The 23,821-nt window shown below is 37.9% G+C and overlaps 1 protein-coding gene across 3 annotated transcripts in view; it reads left to right on the plus strand.

Moving 5' to 3' along the window:
• The window catches only part of AFF3 (ALF transcription elongation factor 3), a 576,751-nt gene that overhangs the window by 350,620 nt on the left and 202,310 nt on the right, over nt 1-23,821 (plus strand). For all 3 annotated transcript variants that reach the window (XM_047069771.1, XM_047069769.1, XM_047069770.1), the window contains one exon: nt 20,274-20,354. In XM_047069771.1, coding sequence (XP_046925727.1) covers nt 20,274-20,354 — 81 coding nt within the window. The remainder of the gene's footprint in view (nt 1-20,273; nt 20,355-23,821) is intronic.

Raw genomic sequence — 23,821 nt, forward strand, 5'->3', positions numbered from 1 at the left:
TGGGGTGGGGCATGGTTGCCCCCTCACAGTCATCATCCAAGCCTGGGTATAGTATGCTCTTAAAACTGCCTTTGAAGAAACGTGCTGTAAGATGAGAAGTTGGCCCTGCAGACTTTGTGTCCTCTAAAAGCAGTTCCTTGCTGTGCTGCTAAAACACCGGATTTTTTCTTTGTCACCTTCTTCTTCCTAGTCTATTGTAATTACATTTCTCAACTGTTTCTAAAAAGTTTTTTTTTCCCCAGAAGGCTGCCTTCTTTCCCACTGTCCCCCATCCAGACTGTCTGGCACACGATCACCAAGTTGCTTTGCCCAAAACAGCACCTGGCATGTCTGACCCTCCACGTTCAAACCCTCATAACCTACCACTGCCAACCCACCCTCCATGGCACACTCTGGCATTCGAAGCCCTGTGGAGACCGTTCTCATTACTCTCCTCAGCTCTCTACTCAAGCCCAGGTGACTTCCACTCATCCCCTTGCCCCAGCTCAAATACCCTACCAACTTATTCCTGGGATTACCTAGGTCTCAACTTCTGTTACTGGCTTACTTCACCTCCTTTACAGAGTCCTGAACATGCCAGCTCACAATGAACACTGCTGCCTTGCTCAGCTCCAAGCATCACTGCCCATCCTGCATTTGGAGTTTGCCACACATGCCCAAGGGACTGTATTACTAATGTCTGCATGTGTTTGTAGATTTCCACCTTCCCCTTTACTGTACTGTACTGCCCCTGCACTGTAAACCCCCTTACAGCAGAGTTCGTACTGTACTGTACTGTACTTCCCCTGCACTGTAAAGCCCCTTACAGCAGAGGTCGTGTTTCTTTTTACTATGCCCCTTAACACGCTCAGACTAGTGCCCTCCACTAGCCAACTCGCCACTGAATTCTGTAGAACATGATCATGACACTCCTGGTGTTCTGGTCTCTACCTTAGTTAGGGTTGCTATTAGATACCTCAGAGCTGAGCCCTCTCATTTTGGCTAGAGCCTATCATTGAGCCCCAGACAAAGCTATTTGTTGTGCAGACAGGAATAATAAAAGATGATTTTAGCAGTTTTTCGTGGTTGAACCAGCCCTTCATCTGACAGCCTGCAGCCCACTGCAGGAATGGTAGGAAAAGTGTGCTTCCTTGTGCCAGTTCCCTCTCCATTGTAATTAGGAAGCTGGTTTGCTTGAAATATTGTTTCACAGGTGCAGGATTCATCCTCGACAGGTGATTATGTTTTGATTTTTATCATCACTTATAAAACAGAATGGGGAAAGAGATTTCAGACCATAAAGCATATTCCACTGCAAATGAGATATTAGTGTTAAAAATTCATCAATGTTGCTAAATATTTACCCAATACAGTGTTTCTACCTTCTGCCAACCTGAGGCATTCTCTTGGCAAATGTGCCTCATGGAACTTTGGAAGTCTTTCTGCATTACTAGTCTAACTACATAAATACAACCATCTGTCCATACTAGGTAAACAGACTGACCTCTATTCTTCTTCTTCTTTTTTTTAACCTTTGTTTTAATTTCTTGAAATTTGTCCAAAATAATCCTGACTCTACTGCTGGTTCTTTGTTAGGAGCCAAAAAGATACAATTATAAAGAACTCCAGAAACATCTAGTACATTCCTTTTCTTCTTAGTGTAATTTGAAACCCCCCTGAGAATTGTAATTTAAAAGTTCCCCACACTTTCCTTCCTCTCCAGAGGTAGCCATGCATTTTCTTGTGTTTCCTACTGTTGCATTATTTTATTGTTCTACTGTAGAAACTTGGTATTTTTAAAGCATCAAATTTGTTTTCAAGTTCATATTTGCACAGAACCAAACTACAGCCGTTAATAAGATTAGATTAGTGGGTGTTGATTTAGTTCCGACTATGTGCTTAGTTGCTACGTCCATTTTTTTTTTAATGTTTTTAATTTTTATATCTGAAGGATAGAGATACAGAGCATGAGTGGGGACAGGCAGAGAGAGAGAGACAGAATCCAAAGCAGGCTCTCCCAGCACAGAGCCCCACATGGGACTTGAACCCACAAACCATGAGATCATGACCTGAACTGAAGTCGGATGCCCAACCTATTGAGCCGCCCAGGTGCCCTGCTAGGTTCATCTTTAAAAGAAATATTCATATGTGGGATATTTTTAATTCATTCAAAAAGTCATGTTGAGAAGTTAAACACTCATTCTCATGAGGTCATCTCTCAAGCATTCCTAGAACTACTTTCTCCTTGAGAGCAAGGAAGATGAACAGGGAGGAACCAGCATCCTTACTTGGGTTTTGATCCAAAATAGCTCTCCTTAGCTTGATTAGGCAGTTTATTGAGGTTTGATTCTAAGTGACTTTTCACTCTCTCTGAATTCACATCCACTCTATACACTGAGATTCCCCCCGACACACTCCTCCCCCAGGAATTCAAAGGACCATGATGTAGAACAGTTCCCAAAGAGAAATTTCAGAAACATTTTGAGCTGTCCCAGCACTGTTGGAAGAAAAGACTTACCTGCTTGACAGCAAGAAATCATATGAGTGTATGTTATAGCATGGTAGTTTAACAATCATTACCTCCTCACATCTCATATGCTAAGTAATCATTCATTCAGGAATTGTTTAGCAAGTACTTTAGCAAGTACACTGCGTTAGGGTAGGTCCTGGAGATGTAGCAGTGAACCAAAGAGGGGGTCTCTGCCCTCCGAAGGCTTACCTGTAATCTCATTCAGTGGCAGATTGGGTGCTATAAATTGTTAGTGTTATAGACATTCAGAGGAAGGAAAGGTTGGGAAAAAGAAGACGGAAACAGACGTTTCCTGAACAGTATGGGCTGTGAACTGATATGTGATGGAAGGGTAGGATGTGGACAGGGAAGTGAAGGCAGATGGGCAACATTTGAGCAAAGCCCTACAAGGTGAGATGCACAGAGCCTCCTTACTATGAGCAGCAAGGAGAACCTGACTTGCCTAAATGACGGCTCCTGGAAGGAGCATGCTGGACATGTCAAAGTCAGGCAGGGCCTGAGACAAGATTGAGAAGTGGGACCTAGTCTAATGGGCAATCAGGGGCCCTCTCAATTAAGCAGACTCTTAAGGAGACAGGTGGCATGATAGAAAAGGTGTTTATGGAAGATTAATCTGGCATCAGGATTAATGACCTTTCCCCTAGCTGCAGTTGCCCTAACTTCCTTGCGCTCAAATATATTTCATGATAGATGGTTTTAGAATTACATGTCAGAGACTTGGACATGAACTTCCCCAGGGTGGGGAAGCAATTTAAGAATTAGAGCGTGATTGTTTAACTCTGAAGTAAAAATGGTGCTTGGCTTAACCAGATGACTTGATGCTGATCAAAACAAATTGTTTTTAAAAATTGTCACCATGTCATCCTGAAGAGATACAAAAGAAATAACAAGAAAAGGGAAGAGGCAAATTCCAGAGAATCTGAGAACATTAAGACCTTGGCTGTGTATTGAGACCGGGTTTCCAGAGTAATTACTTTCCATTTCTGTCACTCAGAAGAGCTGAACGTAGCCAGGTAATTTCTGTGTAAACTTCAGCAAGAATCTTGCTATGTGTATACACAGTTGCTCTTGAGGTGGAGTTGGGTAGGCTCCATCTAAGAGTCTAAGAGTTCCTTTGGTAGGTCTTTGATTATTGCATTTTTCCTTACGATATTCACAGATGAGAAACCAAAGGCCCGGGTAAGTCAAGCACACATCCTGGTCAAGGACAGAGCAAGGTGTCCTGATTCCTAGTATACTTGCCTTCACCTGCCCACTTCACCTAATCCTGATCTCTGCTTTTTTCTTTCCCTTCCCTTTTTTCTGTTTTGTCCCACTTCTTGTTTATTTTTGGTGAGAGGAAAGGTAGGGAAAGAAGGGTTGAAGACCAGGGTTGAGTAAGAAATGCTAAGAGAACCAATAATGCTAGAATAGTGTATAGATTACACTTACACTTAACTACTGCTGATGCTACTTGTTCTACATCATACTATTTATGAAATAATATGAAATATGGTATCTTATCTACTTCTCACCAAACCCCAGTTACAAACTGAAGGCAAATGCAAAGATGCAGAAGCCTTTGTTTCATATTCTAGGTGAGCCACAGAATGACTTGGTGGCCTTGGGTAGATAACTTCTCTGAGCCAGGTGCCCTCATCCCCCACCCTCCTGGTTCCATGGTTCCCTATGGCTCTGGGACCAGCCTCAGTCTCTCCTCATTCTGAGCCCAGTGCTTTTGTTTTCTTTGTCTCTAGGAACTCTGAAGCATTAAGTTTTAAAATATAAATATGCTTTAAACAAGGTAACATTTTTTAAATGTTTAGTTGGAATTTTGCATTTCTAGCAATTTCTTGATGCATCCCACTTGTGCCAACCTTCTTTCTTGTGAGAACCACTCTTGTCGTTACACCCAGGCTTAGATCTCTTCACTGGCTGAGTTGTTCCATTATACGCTTCCATTATCTGAGTGCATGTTACCCATTCCAGGTTCATCTCGGTCCCTGCCAGGGCACTCACTACCACCCAGCATCACCCTCCACGCTCCCCTCATCAAGCCAGCTTCCTTACTCCCACTACCATCAGGGACACGTTTATGTGGGTTCTGACCCTCCACCAAAAACCTGCTACTCCTCTGTGGCTCCTTCCCTAAGTCAAAAGTGTCCTTACCTTATCAGTACCACTATTCTACTCTAATCTGCAGGGCATAATTGAGCACTGCCTAGCTCTCCCTTTTATGACTTTATTGAGGCATAGTTTACATATCAAAAAACTAACCCATTTCCAGTGTACAATTCAGTGATTCATAGTAAATTTAGAGTATGCAACCATCACCCTTATATAGTTTCAGATTTCATCACCCTGGTAAGGTCCCTCATACCCATTGTATAGCCAACAATCACACACAAACATACAAACACACCCACCCGCTGACTCACTCCCTTACATGTATACACTCACTCAAACATCTTTTGGTTCAATTGGAATAATACTGTCCTGTTCTATTTAGGCTTTTATTACAATAAATATTTTTTGTGATCAGGTTTCAATATTTAGACACGTTTGCTGCTATATAATAAAATTGTCACATATTGGTAATTATATTAAATATTTTTCAAAGATAAAATTTGTATTGTTCACCTTTTCTTCTAAAGAGTTGCTTTTCCTTCCAAGTTTTCTTGTCCATTTTTACTTCAGGAATTCTTTCCATAGATTCGAAAATGTATTTATGTGACAACCTGACAGATAAACAGAGCTAATTTCTAAATACTCTGATGTCAAAACGGGCAAAGATATAAAAAGGTATTTCAGGAATAGGAAAAGAAGATGCCTAATAAATATGCTACACTAATAATTAGAGATGCAATCAAAGCAACAGTTCAAGCACTTTTTTCCCTATAAAATTGGCAGTGGGGCCCCTGTGTGTCTTATTTGGTTAGGCATCCAACTCTTGATTTTGACTCAGGTCATGATCTCATGGTCCTGAGATCAAGCCTCTCTCCCTCTCCCTTTGCCCTTCCTCTGTGTGCTCTCTTTGTCTCTCAAAAATAAATCAATAAACAATAAATAAATAAATAAATAAATAAATAAATAAATATTATTTATTAATAAATAAAGGCGATGAGGTAAAAAAAATGTTGAGGTATAAATGATAAATAAAATTATAATATATTTAAAGAGTCCATCATGATGATGAGATATACATATGCCTTGTGAAAATATTTCCACCATGAAGTTAATTAACACTTCTGTCACCTCGCCTTTTTTTTAAGTTTTCAGCAAATTTCATTTATACAATACAGTATTTACATTACATTATTAACAACTATACATTTGGGTCTCAGGCTTTATTTATCCTATAAGTGAAAGTTTGTACTCTTTTACCAACCTCTCCCTATTTTTCCCAAACCCCAACCTCAGGCAACCACCATTCTATTCTCTGTTTCTATGAATTCAACTTTCTTTAGATTCCACCTGTAGTGATGCTGGACAGTATTTGTCTTTCTCTGTTTAGTATATTTTACTTGGAATAATTTCCTCAAGGTCCATCCATGTTATCACAAAAGGCAAGATTTTCTCTTTTTTAAAGCTGAATAATATTCCATTGTATATACATACCACAATTTATTTTTCCATTCATCCATCAGTGGGCACTTAGGGTGTTTCCGTTCTTTGGCTATTATGAATAATGCTGCAATGAACGTGGGAATACAAATACGTCTTTGAGATAATGATTATCTCCTTTAGATATAATATCCAAATGTGAGCCTATTAGATCATGTAGTAGTTCTACTTTAATTTCTTGAGGAACTTCCATACTGTTTTCCATAGTAGCTGTACCACTTTACATTCTCAGCAACAGTGTACAAGGGCTTAATCTTCTCCACATCCTTGCCAGCATTTTTCATCTCATATCTTTTTTATAACAGACATCCTAACAGATGCGAGGTGATAGTTCATTGTGGTTTTGATGTGCATTTCTCTGATCATTAGTGATTCTGAGCTCCTTTTCATATACCTGTTGTACATCTGTATGTCTTCTTTGGGAAATGTCTGTTCAGATCTTTGGGTTACTTGTTTTTTTTTGTTTTGTTTTGTTTTGTTTTTTTTGCTTTTGGGTTGTATGAGTTCCTTATACATTTTGGATATTTATCAGATATGTGGTTTGCAAATCTCCTACGCCACAAGTTTTCTTTTCATTTTGTTGATGTTTCCTTTGCTGTGTAGAAGCTTTTAGTTTGATGGAGTCCTGCTTGTTTATTTTTGCATTTATTGCCTTTGCTTTTTGTGTCAAAACTGAGAGATCAATGTCAAGGAACTTACTCCCTGTGTTCTCTTCTAGGAATTTTTTTGTATCAGGTCTTCTATTCTGTTTCAGAGTTTACATCTTCTTATATTGTGCATTTATTAACAAATTGTTGTAGTTATTTTTAATACTTTTGGCTTTTAGCCTTATACTACAGTTATAGGTAATTATATACCACCACTATAAGATTAGAGTATTCTGTATTTAACTACATATTTACCTTAACCAGTGAGTTTTATTCTCTCTTGTATTTTTATGTTACTAATTAGCATCCCTTCATATTGAAGAACTCCCTTTAACATTTCTTAAAAGGCTGGTCTAGTGATGATGGAAGGATTTTTTCAGGTAGAGTATCCTCAGGTGGCAGGGTTTTTTTCTGTGACAGCATTTTGAATGTATCACCCCACTGCCTTCAGGCCTGCAAGGTTTCTCCTGAAAAATCTGTTGATAATATTGTGGTATTTCCCTCGTATGTAACAAGTTGCTTCTTTCTTGCTGCTTTTAAGATTCTCTCTTTGTCTTTAGCTTTTGACAGTTTAATTATAATATGTGTCAGCATGAGTTTCTTTGGAAACTTCTTCTTCTTTGGAACTTCATCTTCTTTGGCACTTTCTGGGATTCCTGGATCTGGGTGTTTGTTTCCTTTTTCAACTTAGAGAAGTTTTCAGTCATTATTTATCTGAGTAAATTTCAGCCCATTTTTCTCTTTTCTCTTTCTGGGATCCCCATAATGTATATTGGTACATGTAATGGTGTCCTATAAGTCCCTTAAGCTAGCTCACTCTTTTTTATTCTTTTTGTTTTCTTTTTGTACCTCTTATTGGATGAATTCCACTGCCCTGTTATCAGGTTCACTGATTTTTTTTTTCTTCCTCTTGATTTAGTGTGCTGTTCAATCCCTCTATTAAATTTTCCAACTCATTTATTACATTCATCAGCTTTGTGATTTTTTTCATACCTTTTAATATTTTCTACATCTTTGTTGAAATTCTCACTTTGTTTATAAATTGATTTCCTGACCTCAGTGAGCATCTTTATAAATATTACTCTGAACCTTCAATTGGATAAATCACTTATCTCTGTTTCATTAGGATTGGTTTCTGGAGATTTATCTTTTTTTGTTTGGAACATAGTTCCCAATTTCTTCCTTTCTGAGATGTTCTGTGTTTGTTTCTGCATATTAGATAAAACAGCCACCTCTCCCTGGCTTGACAGACTGGTTTTGTATAGTTGAGTCCAGTCAACCCACCCAGTTTGAGCTCCTGGTTACCTCTCAAACATTTGTGATTGTCCAAGCTGCCATTTTGGCTCTGTAGTGGCTCCCAGTAGTTGAGAGTATGCCAAGACTTTTCAGTGTCCCAAAGGGGAGGATTGTAGTTAGCACTTAGATGCACATTGATCAGAAGCCAGCCCCTCTGAAACGCATGCACTCTTATTCCATCCAGGGAGAAACTGGGAGATGGGAATCTTTGCCTGCTACCTCTGCACTTTGTCCAGGTGTATAGCCACAAACGCTCCTGTATCCCTTAATGACTGCTTCTGTGTTTTTTGTAATCCTGTGGGACTCATGAATGTGAGCCTTGCTGGCTTTTGGAGCTAGGTGATTTGGGGGCCCATCTCTCAAATGGCAGCCTTCAAATTTGGGGTGCTAGCTCTGTGACCCATACCCTTTGCTCTTCAGAGAGAAGCTGGGACTTAGGGGTTTCCTCCCAGTTATATGCAGTGCCAGTGATGGTATTTATGGCATGAGTCTCAGCCTTTTCTACCTGTTTCAATGTGGACATTTTCTCTGTCACCTGACATGTAGAATTCACTCATCTAGTTCCTGGATTTCTCTCAGAGGAGATTGCTCCATGTGTAGGTGTATATTCAGTGTGTCCATGAGAGGAGGGAAATTCAGTAGCCTCCTATGCCACCATCTTGGTCCAGTAGCCACTGCAAATAGGATTTTTAAGAAGAGTATTAATAAAAGTCTTTAGAAACTTTCATATACTTTTCATATGAAAAGGGCTTTCATGTACTGTTACAGGATATGTAAATTAATAGACCATTTTGAGAGAACAATTTGACAATATATTAGCATTTGAAATATTTATGCCATTTGACCTAGAAATTCTATACAAGGAATTTATACTCTGGAAGTAATATAGAGCCATGAAAAGATCAATGTACAAGGATTTTTTTCCAAAGTATGGTTTATAGTCACGAAAAAAGGCAACAAACCAACTCTCCATCACTTGATTAAATAAACTATCATACTTCCAGTCAGATTAAATAAACTATAGTACTTCCAGTCAGTGGATTGCCTGTGTAGCTTTCAAAAGAAGATACATTTATCAGTTGTATTGGCAAAGAAGAAATTAAAGATGAAAATGATTAAGTCACCGAACAGTATGACCTCATTAAAAATATGTGGATAATCCCCATATTAGTATAAGTATATAAAAAATTGGATAAGTACCCAGTGCTTGAAACTGTTCACTCTGAGCATTCTCCATAGTTGTTAGGATCCTGAGTGGCTTTCACTTTCCTGCATTTTATATTTTTACAATGTTTAACTTTTAACAAGAAGCATATATTATTTATGTAAACAGAAAGATGCAGTGAAGATAATTTTTCAATTAAATTAAAAATTAAATTGAAATCATGTGTCCTAGACTAACAGAGATTACATGTGCAGTTAAGAACTTCACTGAGTCAGGAATAGATACAAACAGAGAGAGCAGGGATTGCCTCAAGTCTCCCCAACGTGGCCCCATCTAATCAGAAGAAAGTAGGTACTCCAAACATGGGACTCCCAGAGACCTCTCGCTGTGATGATCTCAAATGCTTCCAAGATATGCAGGTCACCATTTTAAGAAATGGCTAGTTTACCACTGAGTAGTTTTAATGGTTATTATATTATATTATATTATTTATATTGTATTATATTATATTATATTATATTACACTAACTTAAACTGCATTGTGTTATGTTATATAATACTATATAAAGTTATGTACATGTTTACTGTCTATCTCATTTTTGCCAGAACGTAGCATCCGTGAGGATGGGAATCATATTTGCAGCTGTGTCTCCAGCACCTAAAACAGTACTTAGCACAAAGCACCTGTGGAATATTGTCAGAAATTGTTAGAAAGTTTATAGAAACCAAACTCTTCCTGAGAGCTTTAACAAGTTGCCTCTAATTATGTTGGGTGTCTCCATGAGCCACATGTAATGTTTTTTCCACAAGGTAGCCCCTTGGATGTCTGACACAGCAACTTATTCTTCTTTTTTGCCAAACTAATTAGACACATTAGACCAATGCAACAACCATGAGAACTATGATACCTCAACCAGCATCCATTATGGCCAGGATAGACATTGGTGGCTGGGGTGGCTCCATGAGAAACAAAACCAGAAGAAATAAAAACATAACAGCCACGAGGAATATGGATGTATTGTGTTTACAGTGTTCACTGTTTGTTGCTTGTTGCCCCACTGATGCTCACAATTCCACGTGCGTTGTATTCTGTGTTGCATCCCCAGGACATAGTGTTGCACCTGGTACATAGTGGATGGTTAGAAATGAGTTCAGTTGAATGTACATCTGGATGCACTAGTAGAAACTGAATTGATTGGTCTAACTAGTCATAAACTATTCAGCATGATTGTAGACCTCTTCTCAAGACAGGAAACTATGTCTGGTGTTGTCAGCAAGGATCAAGGAATAGAAACATCTGTCTCAAATTTGTAGATTGTCCATTTGCTTTTGTGTATTCTGAACCTTCCTTCTCACTTTCTCCCCATGGAGACATCTGCAAGATCATCTTTGCTTCCTAATTTCCTTAAGGTCTTTTCTTTCCCCCTTTCAAGACACAGCATCTGAGTTCAGGATCTTATCTTCCTTAGACATCATTAATTTGGTGCCTTCATTTTTTATCTTCATTTCTTTGTTCTCACAGAATATCTTTTCCCAAGGGATAAGCTCTTTACAGGCTATACTAACTCAGTCTTTTTTGTTGCCTTTTCTTCTAAGAAAAGTAGTTATCATTCTGTTTTTATTTTGGCCCTAACTTCTCTTTTCTCGCAGACCTATGAACTTCTGGGGAAAGTATTTTAATCTTTTGCTTCTCCTTTTTCAGGATATATTAACCTCATGGTTTAAAAAGAAAAAAAAAAAAAGATGGTCTCTCCAAAACTAACCAGCTTTCCTTCTTCCTCCCGATTTGGCTGTCTGTATCTGGAATACTTCAGTAGACATTTCCTGTATTTTTTAAAGTCATCCTGCCTTTTACATCCATCCATAAGATGAGGAAATATCCCTGCTAGCTAGGGCAATGCCACTCAGTGATTTCTAAATCACCCCTCAAACTGAGAAGAAATACTTGGGTGAAGTTAATAGACAGAAACCTGCATGTTCGAAGGGAACTTAGCTGGGAAAGGACTTGAAAGGGAGAAAGGCGTGCACCATCAGCAAGGTTGGGCTAAGGGCAGCACAGCTGCTGAGACTTGCCTTCCCTCTGGGGAACCAGACATCCTACTGTACCAGGGACTTTTATCTTAGCCCCAGTGGCTCTCTGGTTCTCTTCTTACCCTGCCTGCCTGCCTTGCTCTGTGCCCTGCCTTGATGTCAACTCCTACCACCATGATCCAGTAGCTTTCTGTCTCTATATTCACATTTCCCCATTGCCTCCTTCAGATCATTTTAGAAGAGCCCTCAGGTCAGTACTTGCAGTAGTAGTCTATAGGCATAAAAACAAAGCTTCTAATCTCTTAAGAACCCCAAACCAAATTTTGGAAAGAGAATGCATTCCACTTATTACTAATTGTCCCATTTCAGAAAAATACCAGACAATGAGACAGCACCCCCCTCTTTATGCACATGGTGCTTTAGTAGCAAAGGGAGTGAGGGAAGCAAATTATTGTTTAATAAGCACACTTTCATTATGCCTTCTATTTGACTATGAATAATTAACCAGTTAAATATTAAATAATTAACAGAGTGAAATAGATTAAAAAACAAACTCATAAATGCCTTCTCCTATAGCCATCCCCATCTCTTCACAAAGTCTAAGCCAAAAGCTGCCAACGCTAATTATAAAGGTAGTGATACAGCCATAATCACCTTCTTTGGAGCACCTACTTTTTGCCAGACACTATGCACTCTGTTTGTTTGTCACTAACCCTTTTAGTAATCCTACAAGATAGGGTTATTAACACCAATTTACAGATGAGGACATCAATAATCAGAAAAGCAAACTTGCCCAAGGTCATTCTGCTGGTTCATGGCAGGGACAAGATGACACATGGTTTCTCAGATGCTGACTCCAAACCTGTTCTGCCATTCCACTTCTCTATAATTGAGAGATGGGTTTTGGCGAATGCACTTTTATGATTATCTGTCTGTGGAAGGGGGTTCAGGAACATAAGTAAGAGGAAAACATGGCCAAGAATGTAATTATCACCCTCTTCCCCCTCCTGGCCTCCACAGTCTTCCTCTCTGTCCCAAATAATACCTTCTTTACCCTTAGATATGTATGAAAGAGCAGTTTGATCATTGCAAACCACAGCTAGTTCTAGGATTAATTACAGTCTGTACATCTAGTAGGAGGGCTAATTTCTGGTTGTTTGTGCTGTCACAAAAAAGGTGTTATGTAGAGCAGAAGTAAGGTGACAGTGGCACCATTAATAACATGACCTTTCTTATGAGCTGGTTAGGAATTTGGTTCATTTCTCATAAACCTAGACTTAATATGACTTATTCTTAGAAATGATACAGGAAAGGGGTGCCTGGGTGGCTCAGTCGTTTGAATGTCCCAACTTCAGCTCAGGTCATGACTTCACAGTTTGTGGTTTCAAGCCCCACATTGGGCTCTATGCTGACAGTTCAGAGCCTGGAGCCTGTTTCAGATTCTGTGTCTCCCTCTTTATCTGCCCCTCACCCACTCTCACTCTGTCTGTCTCTCTCTCAAAAATAAATAAACATTAAAAATTTTTTCAAAAAAGAAATGGTACAGGAAAATACAGTCCCATATTCAGAATGTGGGAAATCCTCCTACTGCCCCGCCAAATGCTTTATTTTTTTTTGAAAGCATCTTTTAAAATTACACTAATTAATGCTTCTCAACAGGAGCACAAGGTTTTTAAGAGTGCAGGAAACTAGCAGGTGTCTGTGTGTTGCAGCAGGAACTCTGGGGTGAAGTTGTCACCTGGGTTTAACAAGAGTCGTTAAGTTCCTACAGCTGTACACTCAACATCAAAACCCTCTTTAAATTCCAAGAACCCAAAGTGATTTTACTACTTTTAACATTTTAACACAATGTTTAGTTCTAGAGACAACCCACAATTAAAGAATAGAAATTATAATATTTTTAAGCCCAGGGGAAAAAATGAATGTTGAAAGCCAGGTGAATCTAAAAATGAATTATGGAATTGTATGGTTCTTATTTTTCCAGAAAGTCCCAGGGAAATAGATAAAACAATACTCTTAACACAGAGGGACAAGACAATAAAACAAGTTACATCCATCTTCCTGCCCCCAAAGAAACTGGAAAACAACAAAACTGCATCTAGAACAAGAAATCTTCAGAAAAGTCTACAATGAAGGGATCTAGCATGAAATAAATTTTTGAAATGGCAGCTGTATTTTGACTTCAGTCAGTGCTCTTATCCTTAAGCTATCCTCTAATCCTTATTGGAGAGTCCAGAGTTTACAGGGTTGCTGAAGTCAGGAAACTGAGACGTGGGTCTCTAGTGCACAGGATGGATTTCCTTACAAGAAATCACACTCTTTACATGTGAAGGAAATAATGAAAGGCCAGACACAGTGTGGTATCAGAGAACTGAAAATCTGATGGCCCAAGGAGCAAGTGTGATGCACCCACCTAAGACACCCTTGAAATTGCCAGGTTGAAGGCTTTTGTATTTTTCAGTCCCCAGTGCTTGCCTTCCCCGCATAGGCCCATGGGGTCGTACTGTTTTCTAACACAGGTGTTCTCCTTGTCTTTCTCAATATGTGAAAGCTGAATTGAAAACTGCTTCTCAAATTGATGCCATTAATCTTGACCTACGTGGTGCGTCCTCCATTTTATTCATTGATGATTAACCTCATTGAGAACATGGGGATAGCCTTAAATTAAAAGGCTCTGGCTTAGATTAGTTGGTGTTCCAAATCTGAGATTCTTCTCTCCAGGAGACATGGATAAGACCAGAAAATACAGCTCCTGGGAATCCCCTTCTCAGGCCAGTTTTAGTCCAAATTGGACATATTCCTGGGTTTTCAATATGAAGAAACAAGATTTCACTATGATTTTTGGTAATGCTACAATTATACGTTTTTATTGGTTATTTGCTTAGTTGTAATTTTAGCAGCCTAAGCTGTACTGTAAAAAAATAGAAGAAAGTACTTTCCTTTTTCAGCAGCTACTATTTTTCTAAAAGGTTTCCATGAGTAGTGTTTCCATCAAGATAATGATTGTTGTTATTCTTAATGGACATGAATTCATTATATTTACTATTATTTTTCATACTATAGGTCTTTTACTATAGTAACAAAATGAGGATGTTCTTGAATTTTTGTTGATTTAGGGTAAAACCTTAGCCTGCTTGTTCAGAGCCAAAATCTGCCCAGCCTTTGAGTTTGACCTTGAAGTCTATTTAAAGTCCAGGGATGGATTGACAATTAGAATATACTCTCTAACCCCATTAGGGAAGGATTTGTGTGCTTCCCCCAGTTTTTCTTACTCAAGAGCTGCTGCTCTGAATCCCAGGTATGGGCCTTCCAGAGTGTTTCCCTTCACCAGATACAGTACTCTTGTTAGCTACCCGCATTTAAAGGATATGTAATTTTTATTACACTTTTCTGTTGTTGGAAACACTTATCTGATAAGAGTGTCATAACACAAATAATTTGTGTGAAACTGAAAACAAAATAGTGCTCTGATCTGCAGCAGCCACCGCCATACATAAAAGTCGACTTTGGCAGTTTGTATTTTTGTTCCCAAGTGATGGAATTAAACCAGTGTTTTATTTTGAGAAGAGTGAGTTTCTGAGCACAAAGAATGCTGGAGTTAGCTATGGTCATCTGCCAGGCCTGTGGAGGTAGACACCCCGTTTTAGCAGACCTCTGAGTTGGCAGCAGATGTTGAAACATTGCTGAAAGAGAAAGAAGATATTCAGTCGCTCTCAATCCTGGCAACCATCATATGTGTTTCGTAGGACAAGTATAGCTTATTGGTGTTATCATTCTAGAAGGAGAGAAAAGAGAATCCCAGGGAAATTAAATGAATTCCTATTACTTTATCCATTGTGCTAGGCCTCCAGAGAGCTATAAGAGAGTTTAAAAGACATAATCCCTTCCCTCAAACAGGTTATACGGTAAAACCTTGGACTGTGAGTAACGTGTTCTGGGAGTGTTCCGCAAGATGAGTGAACATTTCTAGTAAATTTTAACTTGATAAATGAGCGATGTCTTGCAATATGTGTATGTGATGCCAAACATCACATGGTCACAACTCAGCCACCGGTTCTTGAAATTCACTTTGATGTACAAGTGATTTGGATTACAAGCATGTTTTTGGAATGAATTATGCCCACAAACCGAGGTTTTACTCTAATCTAACAAGGGTTATAAATTCATAATCTGATAGTGGTAACACATGAAAGGTAAAGTCACAGCCCCAGGTAGCATGGAAATGTTTAGTAGGGGACACAGATCACAGTAATGGAGAGGTGGAGGGTGTGGCTCTCGCTAAGGATCACGCTGGTCAGTGACCTTCATAAAGAGACGAGGGATGAGAAAGAATGAAGAGATAAGTGAAGTTGGAAAAACATGAAAGGAAAAGCAAAAAAATGTCAGGATAGGAAAACCTAGGGCAGGACAAGAAGTAAACCCATCTGGCTTGTGGGGAGGACCGTACAGAAAAGTAACAAGCAGTAACACTGCAGTGTTTCTTGATGGCACCATATGACAGAGCATCTTGAATGCTTGGACCAGAGTCACTGGAAGCTTTTGAGCAAGTGTAGCATAGTAACTATTTTAAATAAAACACTTGGGTGACAGTGATCAGGATAGATTGTAGTGGGGAGACAGTAGGCAAGGAGAGAGACCAGGGAAAGTATTTCTCTATTTGCTGATTTTAATAGGGAAATTTAAATGTTGTTCAAAAATTTTCTGGTTTCCTCTGTTTGCAAACTAACTATACTTTGCGGATCTTTATACTGTATATTTTGAACACTAAGATTTCAGGCTAAAATTCAACTGCCTTGAATAACAAAGAGCTACAGTGCTTAATGAATGGATGCCCTACATTTGTCCTAGGACAGGCTGATGAAGGTGACACCAGAGTAAGTGGGGAGCTGCATGGAGGGAGAGGGTTGTGCAAAATGAGTACATGAAAGTCTGCTCACCTTTAAGCTCTGGACTCTTGGGACTCAAGGTCAATCTTACAGTAAAATAGATGTGAAAATGGACACTGGCCTGTATGCCCCATGGCCTTCAGAAAACCAGTATAAGGAGGATAGAAAAAAAAAGTTGGACAGTTAATGAAATGCAGTATTCTATACCGTTATCATTGAACCATCTGTTACTTCATTTAGCAGAAAAGTGAGTGTATTTACTATAAAGAGACTTGGCATTTTAAGCCTATATAAGAAATAAGAAGACACCCTGAAATATATCCTTTGGGTAACTAGACATCTGCTTGGAGAGATGGGACTAGTGAGGCTGTGTTAAGACAGATATGTCTTATTCTTAATCCTACCAGTTGGCTAAGGAACCTAAGCTCAAAACTGAGGCCCTCTCAGTGTTGAGGAATAGGGTGTGACCTCATTCCTAAGTGGCAAGAAAATCAAAAAGGAAGGAAGGCAGACAAAGAAGTGGCAAGGGACCTTAGAAGTTCAGAAAGCAACTACCTAAACTCTGGAGTAATTGGCCTTACATTACTTCTGTGATCCAGGAAGTGGCTACAGGATAGCCACTGTGATGATGGGATGGTTGAGGAGAGGAAGTCAAGAGCATGAGTGGGGGTGGGGGACAATGGGCACAGTGGCATGGGATTGATGACCTTGCAATGGGTAGGAATCTTTTCCTGTGAAGAATATTTTGTGAGACAAACTAAGTGAAATTTTAGAAGTTATCAAAAATTATATCTTTGTTTACATTTTAAACTACTAGAAACAGGTATAAATTAAACGCTTAAAAAAAAAAACAAATCTCATTATTATTATGTCAAGGCTCTGTTCCCATGAGAAAACTTAGGGACAGTGTAAAGAATCATTATTATGATTCTTTCTTAGGAATCATGGTAATTGCTTTAAATAAGTTTCTGTTTTAGTACTCTATAGTTTGTGTTAATAATTGCTAGCTTAATTGCAGGTTACATTTGCATAATACTTCATTCTTTTATCAAAACACTTTCCCATGTATTCTCTCATCTCAGTATCCCAATATCTAAAGCTCAGAGAGAAATTCTGTTTCTCAGTTTAGAGACCCAGAATTCTGAAACTCAGTTTGATGTTAATCAGTACTGTCTTTTATAGAGTGATTAAACATAAAGGAACATGCTATGCTCCTTATATGTATTATCTCATTTAATCTTCATGATTAAACCATGAGATTGTTAACATCTCTATTTCCTCTGGTTCTAAAATACTACAAGCTGAGATTTGATTGATTCCTAAGTCTGTGGTTTTAAAATCACTACAATTTACTCAAGATGTCACTTACCTAAGCTCACTGAGCTAGTGTGACAGAAGAGGAAATAGGAATGATCTATTTGTTCTTAATTTTCCCATCTAACCCTAATGGAGAATTTTTACATAATAAATGATCAATCTTTTAAAAAATCATCGCACATTGATTTTTAAAGTATATATTTAAATAGTTTGTGTAAAGAATTCTTATGGTTTTTTTGGAAATTCTAAAGATTTAAATGTTTTAAGCAACCCGTTTATCATTCCTTCATATATTTAGCAGAACTCATTAGGTTGAAAAATTACATAGAAATAGTTAGAATTAAAATAAAGTTAGTGAGCAGTTTTGCATTGAAATATGGGTGTTCAGTTCAATTCAGTGAGTTAATTTTGAGTGTTTAGTATTTATAATGTGCTTCAGTCTACACAAAGACATGTTGGCAGTATCCCTCTCTGAAGAAATTTTCAGTCCTTCTTTATAGGATTATGTTTAATAGATCTGAATGTTATTGAAACATATTATTGAGATTCCTAAGTATGATTTCTGTTCTACTTTGGAGGAAGGAATGGGAGGGGAAAGAGGGAGAAATGGTTGTGTGCAGATTGAGGTATGTACTCATAAAACTGTAAGACAAAAATTAATCTAACAGGTACTACGAGAGAGAAAAACAAATACTTTTGGAGGAGCATGAGAAGGGAACCGTCGTATCATCTTGGAATGGAAGGGGAATCAGCAAAGGCCTCAAGACATAGATGATGTTTAAGATGAGCCTTAGTGGTTGGATAGAAATCCAAAGTGCATATGAGGGCAGGACATTCACACACAAAAGTATAGTGTCAATGAAAACAGAGGTGTAGTTTTTCTTATACGTACTGTGCGTGTAGATTAATAAAAAGGCACAAGGCGAAAAACAGACTTTGTTGTAGAAGGTCTTGAATACTAGGATGAGGTCTTTAAGAGCAAATGCAGTGAAGTGAAAGACAAATAGTGGGCTGGAGGTATGAGATATATGTGCAAATTTCAGCTGTGGCATTTATGAATTGAGTGAACTTGGGCAAATCAGTTAATCTCTTTGAGCAATATGGATGTAATAATAATTAGTAATAATTGAAGGTTGAGTGTAAATTTAAAATCTTGTGTGGAAATACTGTGAAAACTGTAAAGCACAACAGGAGTCATTGTGGCCATGGTCGTCATCATATTGTTATGTATATAGTGGGATGTGAAAATTTTGGAGGAGTGAAGCTCTTCATTTGGATCTGTAGTCTAGAAAAATTAAGTTGGCAGGAGTGTAGCAGAAGGATTAATAACAGCAAAAGAAAGAACCAGTGAAGGAGCTATTAAAGTAATTCAGGTTAAAAGTAGTGAAGGTGTGATTAGTATGGTAGAGATATTGCAGAGATACTGTCCCAATTTGGCCTTCATCCAAAAATATACTGAGCACCCACTCTGTTCCTTGACACTAACTCAGCATTCCTGCATAACTACCTCAAAAGAGACAACATGGATAGATACAGGATAGAACTGGCCAAGACTTGGGGAGCAGAGTTAAGAGGAGAGAGGGACATAGAGGGTCACTGGATCTTCCTTTGCTTTCCACTGGAAACACAATGGAGAAGGGACATCTCAAATGCATATGAGCTTAACCCACCTACAGAACAGGTGTTAGGGTGAGTGAGAGATGTTAATAAGGTCAATAAATACTTCCCCGGGTGGGTTTGACTCTGTCTGCTCCCAGTGTGGGTCTGCACTATCTAAGGTATTGAAGGAGGAGAGTTACCAAAACAAAACAAAACAAAAACGCACAAGACCATCCTTAAGAATGTCTTTGACTTGAAAAACCTGACAGAATCCCTTTTTCCCAAGCGAGGTGAGAAAATGTCTTCAACTAAAAAGAATTTCTCACTTTGCTTAAAACAGATCAACTACTGTTTCTATGCTTGCTTGGGTTTAAAGGTGGAAGGAAAAAAAAAAACGGGTTAAAACCCTACTTGTAAACACCGAGTAAGTTTCCTGGTGATCAGAAATTGATTGAATTTAATTGTAATTCAATCACTTAGTGACTGCACATCCCTTCCAGGAGGTGGAACTGGAGGAGAAAACTATAAGTGAATAAACAACCGTTCTCTCACACACAGTGCAGTGTACGTGTGTGTCAAAACACATACCACAGAGGACTGTGCATTGAGCTGAAGTTGTATTCTTAATACTGTGTTATAAAAATGGCAAGATACTTACTTCTCTCTCTATTTCATACATGTGATACGTTTTTTTACTTCTCCATGAAGGAAATTTTTATGAAGACCAAAGTGATATGTGGGGCTTATTGAAAACTCATACTAATATTAGTTTTGAACAAAATAAAAAAGTCCTCTAATAATGACCCTAAAGTCAGAAGTACTTTGTACATTCCTTCAGAAACACCCTGTGAAATTTTGTGGGATCAAGTCCAAGAGAAGCAGCCCCCTTTGTACAGCATTTTCCATAGAGCTTTTACTACTGGGTTGTCCCTTTACTCAGGAGCTTAAATGAAGTAAAAAATAGGACAGCCTTGCAGATCTTTTTAAGATATAAAGGGAGCATGGGGATAGCCATGGAACCAAGAATTGGTAAAATTAGGAAAAGAAATCATGAAAGTGGGTCTCACATCCTTTTTTAAAAAATCCCTTTCATTCTTTATTCATCTCTTGTTCATTCCTCTCCCTTCCATGTATTAAGGCAGGCTCATATAGCTGTTTTATATGCTACTGACTTTAAATAATCTCTGTATTACAAAGCTGTGTTTTTTCCCTCTCTTTAGGAGATGACCTGGCTCCCACCACTTTCTGCTGTTCAAGCACCTGGCAAAGTGGAACCAAGCAAATTTCCATTTCCAAATAAGGTGAGATCTTGCAACACTCAGGAGGAATATGCTTTACTCACACAGAGATTTTTAGTGGATAGTGGATTTTCCCTTGGTTGTTTTTTCCTCTGTAAATATTCCTGCCAGAGGCATATGGCTTTGATTTTCAACAATTTGCAAGCATGTATTTATTCATCAAAAGGAGAAAATTAAGCTTTGACTTCCATACTTTCTGCAAAATGTGATGCATATTATAATTGTCATTTTATCTAAAAACATTTGTGAAATTGAAATGCATCTTACAATCATTTTATACATTCAGTGTGATTGTGTCTTTTTTTTCTCCTGAAAAGCTATTATTAAATTGATGATGTATCTTAAAATCAATGTCTTAGAATTGAAGACATGTAGTATATCATTGCTCTTGGGGATCTTTTGTAAACCTTAAAATATTTTCTAGGACTTTAAAAGACAAATTTCCATATTTTCTAAGGACAAGCACACACTCAAAAAATCAGCCACAATATATCTATTTAAATTACATGTGAGTCTAATAGGTTTTATTTTCTATTCTTCACCATACAACTAACACTTAACTACATATTCATAAATATAAAATTATGCAAGTAGAAGCAAAATATAAAAGTGTCCAATACCCTCATCCAGATTTTATTTCCCTACCCAGAGTTTACTCTCAAGAGTTTGGTGTGTACCCTTTTAGCCATCTTCGCTGTGCATTATAAACATATATGTGCATATGCAGATTTAAAAAACTCTTAAGTGGTATAGTTCTACAAACATTTCTTCTAAGAGTTTTTCAGATACCTTGAATGCATATCATTGCTAAATACCAACATTGCAACTTTTTACAGTGAATTATTAAAATAACATTTCATTATAATTATCACAGTGGTAAATTCCATTCTAAGAGCTGACTTTCATTTCCCTTAACAAAGTGTATTTGGAGATCTTTCCAAGTAAATACATGGAAATGTTCTTCATTATTTAATAGCAGCACAGTCTTTTGTCATATGAACTGTAGTTTATTTGGTCAAGCTCCTTTTGATGGATATTGAACTTGTTTATGGTTTGTTGTTATCACACGCATTAGCACAACCAACATTTTTTGTAATGTCTCTTGTATATCTCTTATTAAATATCTCTAGTACAGATATCTAGAATAGGAATTGGGTGCTGGAAACATGAGAAACCATATTTAGCTTTGACTGTGTTTCAATAGTACTTTTTATGCATCTTGCCAATGTTTAACATTGTCTGGTTTTATATCATTGTGTCTGTAGTGTGGGTGAAAAACTGATATCCCATTGTTTTAATTTGCATTTCTCCAATTACTTTGAAGTTTGAGCATTGACCGTTTTTCCTTTACAAATTGCCCATTTGTATCCATTACCAATTTTAAAAAATGATTTATAGAAACTCCTTATATCTTATTCATTTGTCTGTTATATATGATGCAACTATTTTCTTACAACCTTATTTATGTACGTTTTATACTAGTAAAGTGTTTAATTTTTATGTCAGAGAAAAATTATTTCCTGCTCCAACATTCTAACAGTGTTCTCTATTTTATTCTCATTTTTTATAGTTTCGTTTTTGGATTTTAAAAAAGTTTTTGTGGATGGTATAACATAGGATTCTAGCTTTCTTCTTTTCAGTGGTTAGAAAATCATTGTTACACTATCAACTAATTAGTCCATGTCCCCCCTACCCCCACCACTGGTTTGAAATGCCACCTATGTCAACAATTGAATTTGTTTCAGGACTGTCCATTTGTTTTTGTTTTTGTTTTTCAGTATATTTCTTTAATTCTTTCCCAATAACTTATTTTTAAATTAGAGGTTGACAAGCTTTTTCTGTAAAGGATAACATTGTAAACAGTTTAGGCTTTGCAGACAATACCTAAATGAATGAATGTAGCTATGTTCAAATAAAATTTTATTTACTGAAACAGGTAGTGACACAATATATAAAGAACTCTTACAACCCACCAATAAAAAGATAACTCATTTTAAGAACGGGCAAAGGAGTTAAATAGCCATTTCTCCCAAGGAGATCTACAAATGCCTGATTAACTACATGAAAAGACACTATTGCTACTGTTAATCATTAGAGATACAAATCAGAACCATGGGAGATATTCTTTCGTGTCTACTTAAATGGCTAAAATCAGGGGCACCTTGGTGGCTCAGTTGGTTGAGTGTCTGACTTTGGCTCATGTCATGATTTCGCAGTTTCCGAGTTCAAGCCCTACATCGGGGTCGCTGCTGTCAGCGCAGAGCCCAATTTAGATCCTCTGTCCCCCTCTCTCTGCCCCTGTCCTGCTTGCTCTTGCGCTCTCTCCCTCTCTCTCTCTCTCTCTCTCTCTCTCTCTCAAAAATAAATAAAACATTAAAAAAAACTAAGAGCTACGGACACCTGGGTGGCTCAGTCAGTTGAGCATCCAGCTTCGGCTCCCGTCATGATCTCACAGGCTCTGTGCTAAGAGCTCAGAGCTTGGAGCCTGCTTCGGATTCTGTGTCTCCCTCTCTCTCTGCCCCTCCCCTGCTCACACTCTGTCTCTCTCGCTCTTAAAAATAAATAAAAAATAAAAAAATTAAGAGCCTATTAAATGGCTAAAATCAAAGGCAAACAAACAATAATCAGTGTTGGCAAGAGTATTGAGAAACTGGAACTCTGTTATCAATTGCTGGTAGGATCTAAAAAGAAGCAGCCTCTTTGAAAGACACTTTAACAGTTCCTCAAAAGTTTAACATCAGGTTATCATATGATCCAGCAATTCCACTCCTGGGTATCTATTCAAGAGAATTGAAAAGGAATGCTACTGGATTATATATATATCTGTTTACTGAACTCCTTTTCATTCTGCTAGATTTTTTTTTTTTTGGTAGACTTATATTTTCCAAGTGGGGAGAAACAGAATATGTAGCAGTAAAATACATAACATGTTAGATTATGATGTATAGTGAAAGGAAGATAATGGATGCTGATGGTGAATGGGGGTGGATGAATATTAAATAGAGAGCTTAAGAAAGACCATCCTAAGGAGGTGACACTTGAGCTGAAGGAAGAGAAGGAGTGAGTCACACAGACATGTCGAGGAAGGGAGTTCTGGGCAGATGGAAGTGAAAGTGCCTGCATGCTGGAGGGACCACAGGGCCACTGGGGTCAGGGCAGAGCAACCCAGGCAAGGAACAGTAAGTGACACAGTGAGGTAAATGCAGTCACATTATGCTGGGACAGTAGGGCCACTAAAAGATTTGGGGCTTTACATGAAATAAAAAGCTGTTATTTTGCAAATAACAAATGCGTTCCATTTTATCCTTCTTATTGTGTCGTCTGGAGTCTATACATTTTTTTGTCATATTCATGACATTAATAAGGATTATTCTAATCATTGAGTATAATTGTTAACAGTGAGTATAAGAATTGCATATTATAGGTCCAGCTGAGGTAGCTTCCTTCTATTTCTAGCTTTCTGAACATTT

The sequence above is a fragment of the Lynx rufus genome, unplaced genomic scaffold (genome assembly GCF_022079265.1).
Source record: "Lynx rufus isolate CCGP_SWC_20201006 ecotype Redwood Valley unplaced genomic scaffold, mLynRuf1.p SCAF_8, whole genome shotgun sequence".
Lineage (NCBI taxonomy): Eukaryota > Metazoa > Chordata > Mammalia > Carnivora > Felidae > Lynx > Lynx rufus.